This window comes from Phoenix dactylifera, chromosome 1 (assembly GCF_009389715.1).
Source record: "Phoenix dactylifera cultivar Barhee BC4 chromosome 1, palm_55x_up_171113_PBpolish2nd_filt_p, whole genome shotgun sequence".
Classification (NCBI taxonomy): Eukaryota; Viridiplantae; Streptophyta; class Magnoliopsida; order Arecales; family Arecaceae; genus Phoenix; species Phoenix dactylifera.
In genome coordinates this window covers 12,722,023-12,736,438 of record NC_052392.1, presented here as the reverse complement: position 1 = coordinate 12,736,438, position 14,416 = coordinate 12,722,023, and the positions used below count along the sequence as shown (strand labels likewise).

Below are 14,416 nucleotides of genomic sequence, written 5' to 3'. Positions count from 1 at the left end.
CCACCGGGGTTACAACTTACAAGGAGTACCACTGACCGCGGGCCCCTCCCCCCTCCACTTGCAGTCAAGAAAGGCTTCTTCCGTGTGAGCAAAACCCATTCCAAACTCTCCCCACTGAAGCCAAAGAGCAGAGCAAAAGGAGAAAGAAAGAAAGAAACACTGTGCTTCTTGAAAGCAAAAGGGAGGTTGCATGATGCCGTTGGACCCCATACGAAATTTGTGAGGTGCCCAAAGGGCTGAAGTGGAGCTGCAGAAGAGGAAGGAGGTCATGCACTACGTCACCCTTCATGAGATCTATGCCATCAACAGCAGGTTTGGACCGTTTGGTGAGCTCGCTTTCTCTCAAAAAATTTTTTTTGTTCCTTTTTCTTTTTAATAAATGCACTGTGTTGAGATGGTGTACATTTTTTAGTTTTGGGGTTTGAGTATTCTAATTTTTAGTTGTCTGGACTTGTATTGTACATGATATGTTTGCTTTTATTCCAAAGAGAAGTCTTTGGTTTTTGGCGCTTCAGTGCCACTCATATATAGAATTCTCGGGCTGTTGAATTAAATTAAGTCGGTTGCAAGTCAGCCTTTAAGGTTAAAGGTTCAGCTGTTGTGTTCTTAAACTAATATATAAGGAGGTAGGCTGACTGAAAGACGTGAGTGTAAATTGAGGAAAAAAATATACTATAATGGTAGGAAACGCAAAAACAAATACACCATTTTAGCTAGCTCTATGACAATGATTAGATGTTATGGAGTAATTGAAATACTTCCTTAAAATTTTGCACTTATTAATTATTTTTATTATTTAAAAAAAAGGCCTCTTTTGGTTAGTTCGCCGTAGGCCCCTAAATGCATTGGGCCACCCCTGGCTGTAAGCACCTGCGGGTGGGAGCGTTTAGTCGAAAGGTGGCATGGTCGGCAGGGGAAGTGTGCTGGGGAGAGAAAAGCAGAGGCTTGGGTTGGGATGAGTTCGAGTCAGACAGGCCACAGGCAAGTAGTGGCAGAGCTGAAAATGGCCCTTTAGGGGCTAGTAGAGAGCAAGGACGTAGAAGAGACGGTTGCGAGGGAGGTCGGGGAGGTGAGGCTCGCGGGTGAATTATTGTGACTTAGTGGCAAGAAAGTTGTAACATTGATATTTTCCATAAATGTAATCAATAGACCATTATGGTAATAGAAATGGGCACCCGTGGGTTTTCTTTGTAATTTATGCCAGCACAGACTATAGAGAACGAAGGGTGACTTCAATTGTATTGATGGTCCTCAGAAGAAGAGAGGGGGCAAGGCATTCACCAATAAGATAGAAGTTGAGGAGTTTCAAGAGTTCATCGCAGCGAATGGACTAGTTGATATGGGGTTCACCGGGATGAGATTCACCTGGTGCAACAACAGGCTACGCCGAGCGATAGTATAGTAGTGGATTGACCGAGTGTTTGCCATGGCGGGATGGATTCAGCATTGCTCGAACTGAGTGACTCATCTACGTCGTATAGCATCGGATACTGCCCTGTTTTGGTGAGTAGCTCAATCGTGTGCCCTTTTCCTAGTCCCTTTCATTTTGAGAAGATTTGGCTTTCCTACGCCGGGCCGTTAGAGGTGATAAGGGAGGCCTAGTAGATGTCGGTGCAAAAAAATATGATGTACAGGGTGACACAAAAATTGGAGCTGACTAAACGCCGACTAAGAAAGTAGAACAGATTAGAGGTGGGGAACGTCTTCAGAAGGGTTGAGGAGATCGAGGCTTCAATTGCTAATGTCTAGAAGTGGGAGGAGAGGAAGGGGGGCTGACGGATGAGGAGCAGGGAGAACTGAGAGCCTATCTAGCTATGCACAACTCACTTCTTTGGCAGCAAAAATTTTATGGAGACAGAAGTCGAGAATTCAGTGGATGATGGAGGGTGAAAGAAACACCAGGTTCTTCCACCAATTGACGGTCATACGCCAATAGAGGAACATAATTAGCAGCGTTGGGGAGGTAGTGGGCGTTAGGAGTGTGCTAGAGCCATTCTTCAAATTCAGGTGGACAGACATGTCGGGTGGCAGGGGATTATCCACGATGCCTACACCGGTGGCGAGGGTGACGGAGTAGGAGAACGCAAAGCTGATTAGGCTGGTATCAGGCCTAGAGATCTAGGTGGCTATCTAGTCACTAACTAAGGATATGACACCGAGTCCGGATGGCTTTCCCCCAGTCTTCTTCAAGAGATACTGGCACATTGTCAAGAAAGACGTAACTGAGGCAGTTCAGTAGTTTATCTCGGCTAGCATGCCACATGAGTGGAAGTAGATCTTCATCACCTCAATTCCAAAAAGATAGAATGCCATAGAGCCGAGCCATTAACATCCGATCAGCTCGTGCACTATCTTATATAAGGTTGTAGCGAAGATCATGGTAAGACAAGTAGGGAGACTCTTGCTTAGGCTTATCAGCCCCGAGCAGGGGGCTTTTGTTGGGATAACAATCTGCTGATAGCCTAGGAGTTCATGTTCGACCTCCAGGGAGTGTCTGAAAGGAGGAGATTGATGGGCATTAAGCTTGACATAAAGAGAGCCAACGATAGGATGAATTGGAACTTCCTGGCGCAATCCTTGGAGAGCTTTGATTTTCATCAGCAGTGGATCAGGTGAATCTTAGGGTGCATCCGGACTCCCTCTTTTGCCATCCTATTAAACGACACACCCTCACCGTTCTTTGAGTCTGCAGTAGGATTGCGGCAGGGATGTCCACTATCGCCTCTCTTATTTATCATTTATGAAGATGCTCTGTCTAGATGGCTATGACGAGCTACTAAGGATCAGGCGTTGAAGGCTTATAGACCGGTGGAGGGGTTAGTCCAAATCTCTCACTTGGTATTTGCTAATGATTGCTTATTGTTGGCCTGAGCTACGGGCATTCGACACAGGTGCTACGAGGGATCATGGTGGCGTATTGTGAGACTTCCAGGCAAAGGGTGAATCTAGCTAAGTCAGCAATTTGCTTCAGCCCGAAGACGAAGCCACAACTTAGGAGGGCCATCATGGAGATCTTGAGCATGGGTGAGCAGGGAGCATCTTGAGATATCTTGGAGTTTCGATCATCGGTCGATGCTTGCAACGAGGGGACTGCTCAACCATCAAGCAGAGCATCAGGCACAAGCTGAAGAGGTGGCAGGCGAGCGTTTTATCGATGATGGGGAGGATCACCCTTGTTAGAATCGATCCCAATTTATTTATTGTCTAACACTATTTTACCGGTGGCACTGTTGAGGTCTTTAGAGTAGATGTTTAGGAGCTTCATTTGGGGGAAGCGAGGAGGAGGGCATAGTACTCACCTCCTTGCTTGAGATGTGATCTGTCAGTTGACCAGATGGGGAGGTTTGAGAGTTCATTCCCTGATAGCCAGGTGGGAGATTATGGTGACCAGACATGTAAAGGTTTGAGAGTTCATTCCCTGATAGCCAGGTGGGAGATTATGGTGACCAGACATGTAACTAGGTACCTCCTGGAACTCGAGAGCCTATGGTGCATACTAATGAGGACAAAGTACGAAGAGCGGGTGGTCTGGTCGGTCTTTTGCACTGGACAGTGCTACTCTTTTATTTGGAGAGAGATCTATGCCCTGCTCCGATGGCAATCCCTTGGATCAGATGAGCCATTGAATCAAATGTCGTGTTGGAGGATTGTTGGGTGTTAGAGCTGCCTCTCAGTTGATGGCCCACCATGTTTGACCTAGAGTGCCTAGCAGGAAGAAGAGTATGTGACTTGCTTGCACTTGGGGAGAGAAGATGGGATGTGGATCGAGTCCGTAGTGCTTTTGGGGAGCAGCTAGTGGAGAGGGTCTCGGCCTCGCCGATTCCTACTGGGGAGACCATGGACAGGAGGGTGTGGAGTGCGACTAAAGGGACGAGGGTGGGTGCCCAAGACCTACAGGCCTGGTCAGCGAGGGGTCAGCCTGACGGATAGATGGAGGGTGGATTTGGAGGCTACGCATTCATCCCTGTATCGCCCTTTTTCTTTAGAAAGTGGCATGGGGTTGTTACCAACGAGAGGTGTGCTGGCAAGACGGGCGTGCGGGTCACTTTAGCATGTGAGGGATGCCCTAGCGTGAAGGAGACTATCAGTCATGTACTATTTGGATGCCCCCGTACAGCTCAAGTGTGGGGTTGGATCATGGAGTCGTCGCAGGGTGTGGCGTCGGTGGAGGAATTCCTAGACTAGTTGAAGAAAGCTCGGCGGCGATTGAGCACTCTGGAGTGGGGTATTAGATGTACTAATGTGGCCTATCACATATGGTTGGACAGAAACATATTTTTGAGGGAAGAAGAGTGCACCCGAGGACAATGGCAGACACGGCTTCACTTCATGCAGCAGAGATCACCATTACTATTGCTGCATCGTTGCTTAGGTCGGCCAAGGATATCTGGATCTCCCACTTAGCTTGAGTAGCGCCCAAGACCATTTTGGTCTCCTAGAAGCCTCCACTCCCTGATTTTCTCAAAGTTAACTTTGACGACAGTAATATTGACGATGGAGATAGAGGTAGAGTGGGCTTTGTTATTAGGGATCATGAGTCTAGGCTTATTATAACCGAGGGATGGCACGTCTTCAATGAGTCAGTCAGTGGTGTGGAGTTGAGAGCTGCATGGGAGGGCATTATCTGTGCCAGATTGGCTCCAGGGGCGAACCGTATCCATCTTAAAGGTGATGTGACTCTGGTGACCGATTGGATTCAGAAAAATGTCAACAGACAGGTATCTGGACAGACACCCGCTCCTGCTGGATATATGTCAGCTTGTGGGAGGGCTTGCAGCATTCCAGGCTACCCATGTTTATTGGAAGACGAATAGTACGGTTGATTGGGTTGCATCCTATGCGGCGCACCACTCAGAAGAATTTTGGTGGGAGAGTCCGGAGTTTGCTCTCCTACCCATTCGTCGACTTCTTCTTTTTGACTCTCATGGGTGTACTCATGTGCGCACGATGTAAGTTACCACTGTATAAAAAAAAAGAAACTAATTTTGATAAATTAGACCTATGCCTGACTTAACCTGACCCAACATATACTCCGCCATAATTCATTGTTTTCTTCGCAGTCCCGACACCATGGATATTACTGTATTTATTCAGCTTGACTCATTTTAGGTACCGCTGTAAATGATATATGGTGAAATATCACCACCGAGTTGTGCGAGTGCCATGGCAATTCACTAGCTTGTTGACCAAGAGGAATAAAGTGCAAGCCTAACCTCCCCGGATTGTGCATATTATTTTGCGTGCATGGTAATATTTATGGAGGATTGATGGATTGATCATTATCCGGCCTCCTATCGGCGAATGTCAGTTTGACTGCTTTTATACTAAATACATAGTAATATTTTTTTAGGTTTTTTCATGAATACCCTCCTAAATATCGAATTTTGCATGAATACTCTTTCAAAATTGATATTTGCATATATATCCTCGTAAACTACTTGTTTTGCTATTCTACTTTTTTTTTATTCTTATTTTTGTATATGTACTCATGCCATCTAACATCATTAAAAAATTAACAGTTTCAAATTAAAATGATTAAAATATTCATAATGGGTAGATGTGCAACAAAAACATTTATAAAATGATTGCGATGGAGGACAAAAAAGTAATTTTAAATTTTTATTTTATTTTTGATTAAAATAAATATGATTTTTATTAGCGGTATTAGAAGAACCGTTATATTAGGAGCATTTATGAAAAACAGTATTTTATAAGGTACAAAAATAAATATAAATTTTAAGAGGATATTCACGTAAATTTGAATTTTTTTAGAAGGGTAATCATCAAAAAAAATCTTATTTTTTTTATATGGTGGTATCCAAATGGTAATTGTAGTCCATGTTTCCTTGCTTAACCGTCTTTATAAGAGCAACAATTATACATAATTACATGTATTTTATACGACTCGCACCGTTCAGCGCCTTCTATTCACGAGAAGGCCGTAAATAATCCATATACGACTCACATCGTATCCCGTCGTAGCCTATAAATATCACCTCCATCTCCCACTCCCACCCCAACGGTCTCACCGTCCCGCCCCCTTGTCTCTCGTGTCGAGTGATTCGTCTCCCTCCTCCCCGCTTTCCGTCGAAACCGGGTGGGTTTCCTTCTTTTGTCCTTCCGACCATACCCCCGGAGCTCCCACGCTCCTCCTTCACGGCCAACTCCCCGATCGGATCGGTCTCCTCCATCCGCCCATCGCCGGAGAAGAAGATACGCATACGAAGCTCATTTTCTTTGCTCTGGGTCCAAGAAGATACCGTACAAATCATTAGTTAGATTTTTGGCATTTATTTTATTTTCGTCCGATAATTGTGTTTTTTCTATAAAGTTTCTCTTTCAGATCCTTTGATCTCTAAGGCAGCCACGGATCAAAGAGAGATTGAGGCGTGAGAGAGGTGTGGAGATGGAGATGTACTTGGAGAACATGAAGAGCTTGCGTTCTCAGATGCATGGTGATTCCTTCTACACTCTTCCTTTCTTGTGTTCGGCTGATTTATCTTTGGTTCTCAATGTCACTTTTGGGTTTTGGGTAGATCGGGTGAATATTCTTCCCTTCTTTTTCTCTATATATGTCTCACTCTCTTTTGGTTTGGGGATTCAGTGATTGAGGAGGAGGCAGCGATGAGATCCATTGAGGAGCAGAAGCAGAAGACCTTTGTCGGGACCTTGGAAAAAGAGCTCCAGCTAGGTCTTCTTCTCCTTCCCAATAATCCCTTTTTTCGCCTCTTGTATTTGTCTTTTTAATTTCTCTTGTTGCTCAATTGCCAAATCTCTCTCTCTCAATCTCTCTCTTAAGCACCTTCTGCAGTGCTTGTTAGCAAGAGGACAACGCATTTTACTGGAGAGTCGAGACTTTTAGTTATGCCTTTGTCCTGTTATAATGGCCGTTCGTGTTGCAATTTGTGGCCATTATATGGGAAATAACAGCCCATTATAACCATGTCTGGTCTTATTTGTCCAGATAACAGCTGTTAGCTGTTACAATAGGGGAAAAAAGACTCTCTAAAGAGCCGGGCCAAAGAAAAACAATTATACAGCGAAATAACAGTGTTAAAGGCGCAATGTTAACATAATTGGTGCTCTTTGGCATCTTTTCGAGGAAATGTTGGGCATCAGTTTCTCATTGCCTTTTCGTTCTGGAAAGATCAGGTGTGACTCTCCCACTACCAAGAAAGGTAGTGGGCCTTTCAGTACTTGACATGTGTCCAATGTGGATACTTTTAGCCTTTTGACAGTAGCATCCATTTTTAGTAGTCGAATTGCAGTTCACCCTGCAGGTGCATTGCTTTACATTTCACTCAGACAGGATTCCATAGATACCAGATTCAGATTTCTCATTCTTTCGTATGTTTATTGTAATTACTAACAACATCTCGGGATATTGAGGGTAGTGAGATCAGAGACAGAGCAGTTGAATGAGGAGGTTGAAGAGATGGTGAAGACAAGAAGCCATATCAACTCTGAGATAGCAGAGAAGCAGAGGAAGCTCTCATCCATGCAGAAAGAATCCTCCGTCCTTTCCCAGGTTATCATATTCTAAGGCATCCACAAATGCTAACCATGTATATATATGATATCCGTATTAATCCAAGAATCTTTATACAACCGACTGTACACTTAATTTGCATATATTTGCTTATCTGCTGCCCTAGTTCTTTCTGACCATGCATGGGTATTATTCATTTGAATATAATTTAAGTTGTCAATTGTGGAGTATGTATATAAAGTATGCTTGCATATGAGACCTGTATTCCTATATTGATGCCCGCATAAAAATTTTACAACACCCTTCTACAAAATAGATTCGCCCAACTGCATGTGTAGATTCTTGCGAGTTTAATTGGAGAAGTATGATACATGGTTGGCAATGATTAACCTGGGAAGAACTGGATGGCAGGGCTGAGTGTTGTGCTGGTATTTGGTTAACTTCTCTCTCTCCCCCTCCTCCTTCTCTCGTGCAGTAACTCCAAATTGTCAACTACTCTTGCCAATTGATCTTCTATTATTGGAGCCAGATATCACCTAAAAGCCAGTTTCTCCATTTTTGGGCTCATGAAGAAAGCTTTTAATTGAGCTGGCTAGAGCAGGCCCAGTTTTTGATCTAGAACAGCAATTAAATTATTTTGTATATATTTGAATTTTTGTTTATTTAAGTTATAACCTTATTGGGATTCTCTTGCATCAACGTAATATATTAGTATTGCATCATAGATGTAATACGGATAAATATGGAACCTTTTTTGAATTATTATTATATATATATATATATATATATATATATCAATATTTTGCAAATTGGGCTAATTGCAGGTTGGAAAATTGATACATAAATCCAAACAGACCATGAAACTTAATTGAAGCATAGCTTCTTGACTCCAAAAATAAAGGCAATAACCAGCTTATCTGGTTAGTTTTGTATAGGATTTCTGGAAACTATTCACCTTCTGAAATCTGCCATTGTTCCACAGATCCGCCACTTGCTTCTCCTCATAACTGTTTGTTTACGCGATGCATATCGAACTTTAAATTTTCCACTACCTGCCCAGACTACTTCTATGATCTGGTAATGGTTCTAACTTCTAAGTGTTGATTAGGTTGAGGGAGAACAAATTGAATTAAATTTGGTCTTAGCTTTTAAAATTTTATGCCCCCATGAAGATCTCCTTTGCTAATGCTTTGAATGACTGAATTTTCTTTTATGTTCATCCTATGACTCTCTTGATGTGAGCATGAGTGGTGCTTGTGGGCTGCTAGGATTTTATGTTCTAACCCAGCAATGAGAACAGAACAAAAGGATAGCGAAATTTATAACTGGTTTATGAATTTGTCGACGCACAACAATGTGTACAGAACACAAGGATAGTGAAAATTGTAACTGGTTTCTTAATTTGTCAGTACATATTGATACATCCTGTTTCTCACTTTTATTTTGTCTCTGCTTGATTGCAGACACTGGAGCTTCTTCAACAAGGAAGGGTCATCCTATCAGTAAAAATAAAAGAAAAGAGGTGTGCATCAGAGTGAGAGTTCAATGTCATTTTCATCATATAGATTAGTGAATTTTGTGTACTTTGTCTTCAATAGATCATACTACTCAAAGATCACAGAAGAGTTGAACATTAAACTAAAGGAACAGCAGGTAGGCTCGAATGAATTCTTTCAAAGTTCTTTTGACCTGTCATGTCTCCCCTTTACATGTCTTGTGCTTCTAATTTGCAGGTATTTATAACAAAATTTTTAATGTTTTTTCCTCCTTTGCCTTGTGTGGATAGGATTGGTTTAACTCACATAAACAGAAAATGATAGAAGATGCTCGGCCGGTAAGCTTTCACTGGCATTCACCATGACCTTCTCCACACTATTATACAATAATAAGTTATGTGCTCTCCTTGTTTGATGACTGGTTCGGCTTTATGGTCTCAACATGAAAATAGGTGTAGTACCAATTTGCTTTCTATGTTAAGGTCTACTTTCAGGAAGATCATGATAGTTGAAATCCTCATCTGCAGTTCTTGTTGCACCAAGTTGGACTAACGTCAGCTACTCTTTTCTATAAGTTCATTTTTCTTCACTGAAAAGCATTGATTGTACAATAAAGTTTAACCTCTTCTATCATAGTACAGCTGTTATTATCTATCAATTAGATAAAAATATTACCAGTTCTACCCACTAATTTGATGATGTTACTGATGTAGGTTGAGGAATATCCCAGCAAGCCAATGGGCAATCATATTCATGGTATGATGCTTCTGATACATATATAATTTTCTTGGTGGTTTACACATAATTTTCTGTTAGAGAAGATGGTGGAATTGTGCGGTGGGATATTCTTATTTCTCCTCTGAGGAAGAATAAAACTATATATGATTTTATTATCTTATTATATAAGAATTTATATGCTTGATAGTTAATACAGAAAGCACAGCTGCATAATGAAAATGTTTGCAATCTTCTTCTGGAAGTCCTCTCTTGATTTGGTTGAGCAATCTGCTGCTATTTTTGTTTTTAACTGTTTATATTCCAGGAAGCACAAGCATTATGCTTTCCAAAAAAACAAGCTTGGAGAATATGGTATGACATGCTGTTATTATGTTTCTATCTATATCACCATGTGTTTATTATTTTCTTTAAAACCAGGGACATGAGATGAGTGGGAGATACAAGGACCTGATGACTCAGTTGGAGTCTGCAAAAAATAAGCTTGAAGAAGTAGAAGTGAAAAAATCTGAAATTAATATAGCAAGCAGCAAGGTATGTCTTTTATCACAATTGATGGAATCAATTTACAGAGATGGAGTCTAATATTCTGAGTCAAACATCCTACAATAAGAAAATGCAAATGATTTTCTTTCTTAACAGTTAAAGCAGTTTGTCGAGCAACTAAAGCACCAAATCGAGAGTGTTTCAGTGAGTCCATCAAACCAAATTCATAGATGATTGACTGCCATTCCTTCCAAATTCAGTCCTCACAAATCTTTTCTGCTTCACGTATGTTCATATGATGCACTGGTTCATGCAGTCTCCTTTGAAGGAAATGGATGATAATGCCCTGGAAGAGGAATACAAAGCTCTGATGGCTGATAAAGCCAGAGAAATGGAATACCTGCAGTCTCTAAAGGATCAGATAAATCAACTGGAGGTAGTAGATTTTTTGTTTCTACATATGTGAATATCAAATGCATGTGGTTAAAATTTGAAAATATGGTCCTCGTTTACTGCAATCTTTGGGTATTGCCTGTCGAGTGCTAATGGAAGGTCCAAAACAGCTGAGACGGATAATTAAATGCTTAAGCAATGTTATAGGTTATTATACACAGGTCACTATTTTTATGAGTGTTGAAATGAATTTAGTGGGTTTGTTGTTACTGCCCAACAAGCCAGATGCCCTTAGTGTACCAGGGATCTGGTAGCTGTGCAGATGTAGCAGATTCAATTAACTTTGCCTGATGCTTCTGCTTTGCCACATGGATTTAGCACCTTCTGATAGGAGAAGTGGAAATAATCTGTATATGTTAGCAGCTACTAGTTTCTTGTATCCTTGTAGCAAAATCATATCGATGGTTACTACAGTGCCTGTGATTTGAGAAACTCTTATTGTGATGCTCAAGATTTGTAGTAACCTCTTCTATGTTTTTCCCACAGGGCATTTCACAAGTTGTTACATGTCAATGTGGAGAGGAGTACAGGGTGGAGCTAGCTGATGGGCAAAAGCTAGGGGTTGCATAAAGCAGCTCTAGACCTTAACACTATTCAAAACCATGGGATAGTGTGAGAAAAACTCACAGTACAGAGGTCAGCTGGGCACTAAATACTGGTCTTTGTATAACTGTAAAGGCAATATAACTGAAAAAAGAAGAAAGAAAGCAAACTGGTAGTTTTTTTGGTAGATTTGGATTGTAACCAGATCTAGTAATTTTTGCCACTTGTTTTCTTGATTGATGGTCGACTAATCACGAAAGGATGAGCCAATTATTGACGTGCAGAACTTTTGGTCCGTAATGTAACTGAAAGCTGGCAAACAGCGGAAAAACGTGTGAGATCTGATTTATTAGAATGAGGAAGGAGTAGCTCATTGTGATTGCCATTGCCCTCCCAAATGGCTAAACCTCTGTTTGCTGTTCTCGTTGGAACATCATCTACAAAATCGGTGGAGAATGACAATAAGTCGAAGAAATGCAAGTATGTTTACCACTTTAAGTTCTGATCAATTAAATCAAATGATTAGTATAGCCTGTGGCTCGAAACTATCTGCAGGAAGTTTCTTTGACAAAATGTCAATCTCAATGAAAGTGGGTGAGTTGGTCATGCGTTTGACAGGTGCTTGCCCTCCACAGATTTGTATCCATGATGGATTTAAGACTTGTCAGGGCTGTCTCAAAGTTAGACCAGACCTCTAATTGAGAACATACTTCAGGTTTTGCGAAAATATACTTGCTTGATTTAAATGTAAATCAATGTGATTTGGCTTGACACAAAAATAACAAAATCAGGAGTTCTCCACTTAAATCTTGACCCTAGTCTTGAAGTAGATTTGGATTGGACCTGCTTTGAGCTGGATTGGGATTTTGGTGCTCGCTTGGGGCCCTACTCTCTCAAATCAGCGAGACGTTTGCAGGCTAGCCCATGTACGGTTCGAAGTTAACTCACGCTTGACCTGGTTGACCAGCGTACACCCCGTGCTGTCATAGCCAGGTTCAGTCTAACCCATGGTTATATATACCATTTTCATTTATTTTTGTGGACAATAACATTCATTTATTTTGTTATATATATATATATATATATATACTATTTTTGATATATTATTTATTTATTTCATACAAAGTTATGATTATTTTTGAGAATGGGGAGGCTTGAGCCATCCCACTATTAATATAGTCTGAGTGCTATTGCTCGTGGGACCAGAAGTTTTAGCTTTGGATATATGGAGTGAATTGCGAAGAAACTATCCACTTTTATCTGAATTTACTTCAATACAATCAATCATGAATCTCTCTTCCGATCGGCTGGTCAGTACCTTTGTCAAGTCTCTCTTTTGTTACACATGTTGGGCAATTTGTAATGTACGGAATGAGTATATATATTTCAGAGTAAATAAATCATCTCTGTGCCGCCAAGGCGGTAGCTCAGTTGGAACGGAGCTCGGCTTCTAACCAAGTGGTTCCAGGTTCGAAACGCGCGGGCGTCGATTAAATGTGGGGACCGGATGCCCCTAGCCTGGACACGGGGTCTAGAAGTGCTACTGGTCGGCTGGTAGCCTTGGTGGTGCCAGGTGTGACGTACTCACACGTGGTTCTCGAGCCGGAGCCCAGAGGGGTAACCGAGCCGGGGTCACGGGTGGGGAGGGTATGAGTAATATATGGCTGGGGTCTGGTGCGCTGGCCTATACCAAACGGCCATTCTGCCCGAATCGAACATAGTCCTGGCGGGGGCGGGGCCCGGTTGGGGTTGCTACGCGGGGTGGGCTTGTCCCTCCCCCCTACCTCCTTTTTTTCAGCAAAAACAAAAAAAAAAAAATAAAAAAAATAAATCATCTCTGTCAGGATGTATCAACATAGCCGAGGAATTTTTCATCACCTCAACGGAAACAACAATCAGCCCGCATTTCTAGGAAGTTGATAGCTTAGTGAGCTCATTTTCTCATTATACATTATTGGTTTCTTGGCTATTTCCTCCATGTGGATTGATGAAAGTTAATTTTGATGCATCTTGGAATGATGATTCTGCTGGCTTGGGCTTCATAATCAGGGCAGGGGCGGCCCAATACATTTGGGGGCCTTAGGCGAACTCATTAGAAGGGGCTTTTTTTATTATTATTTAAATAATAATTTTTTTAATAAGTATAAAAATATTTTAAAATTTTTATTTAAAAATAATTCGCCTAGCTTTTTGAGAAGCAAAATTACTAATTAAACTTTTATACTCAAGATCCATTAAAATACTATTTTCAATCGATAATATAGCTAATCCATTTAATCTTTCCTAATTGGACCTCTTTCCACTATTAGATCTCTAAATTTTGTATCAATTATTTTCCATTGACCAGGATCATATAAATTTGTAGGAATAGAACTAGTTTTACAATCTTTTTCCTTGTTTATCCTATCTCCATCTGATTCTCCATTGTGTTCTTCACTAGATATTGTTTCACTGGCAATCTCATTTTTTAACTCTATTTCGGGTGCTTGTTCTATTGCTAATTCTTGAGTTGAATTTGATGTAGTGTTATGTTTGTTTGTAACAACAAATCTATCTAGAGCTCCTTTTTGAGATTGAATGAGTTTATCGATTTTTCTTTTTTTTTTGAGTTTTTCATACCCACAGTCATATTTTCTATTAGACATTTTAATCTATAAATAATATTATCAAACTAAGCAATTAAAAAACCACCACAAACAAATCAAAATATAAAAAGTTAAAAATGATAAAACTTAATTGTGTCAAGAAAAACAAACTCGGGTCCCGACAAGTAGTGCCGAACTTAATTGTGTCGAGAAGAGGTGGAATAGTTCCGAACTCGACAGCGAGAAGAGGCCGAATAGTGCCGAACCGCTGAAGTAGTGAAGTCACAACCAATCTACAAATTGAACCAAAAAATAACAAATTTTAAATTAATTACTTAACTAAATATAATTTAATTAAACCAAAAAATAATTAATAAACTAAGTAACTACATACTACAGTTACTTACTCACCTCAGTGGGATTGGGGAATCGGGATCAGTGGACTGTAGACAGTGGCACAGTGCCACAGTGGGAACTGGGATTTGGGAACAGCCGAACCTCGGGAGGTGGCCCGGTGGGACCGTGGGACTGGGAGCCTGGGAGTGGGAGGAGGTCGGGTGTCGGGTCCGTCGGCCGTCGGGACTTGGGATTTGGGAACCGGGAACCCCGAGGACGAGGAGGCCGCCGGC

The 14,416-nt window shown here is 41.3% G+C and overlaps 1 protein-coding gene across 4 annotated transcripts; it reads left to right on the top strand.

Moving 5' to 3' along the window:
- Positions 1 to 5,784: 5,784 nt before the first annotated feature.
- Positions 5,785 to 11,587, top strand: LOC103712848 (uveal autoantigen with coiled-coil domains and ankyrin repeats). Of its 4 annotated transcripts, none has more exons than XM_026806848.2 (13): positions 5,785 to 6,097; positions 6,344 to 6,455; positions 6,605 to 6,691; positions 7,395 to 7,528; positions 8,953 to 9,011; positions 9,088 to 9,142; positions 9,276 to 9,323; positions 9,699 to 9,741; positions 10,028 to 10,074; positions 10,141 to 10,254; positions 10,363 to 10,410; positions 10,523 to 10,642; positions 11,146 to 11,587. In XM_026806848.2, the coding sequence occupies exons 2-13, from the start codon at positions 6,407 to 6,409 to the stop codon at positions 11,227 to 11,229; spliced, it is 888 nt and encodes a 295-aa protein (XP_026662649.2). In that variant the 5' UTR covers positions 5,785 to 6,097; positions 6,344 to 6,406; the 3' UTR covers positions 11,230 to 11,587. The 4 variants fall into 4 exon arrangements, with proteins under 4 accessions (XP_026662649.2, XP_008797748.2, XP_026662648.2 ...); XM_008799526.4 differs by having other exon boundaries at positions 6,332 to 6,455; XM_026806847.2 differs by having other exon boundaries at positions 5,785 to 6,261.
- Positions 11,588 to 14,416: the final 2,829 nt, after the last annotated feature.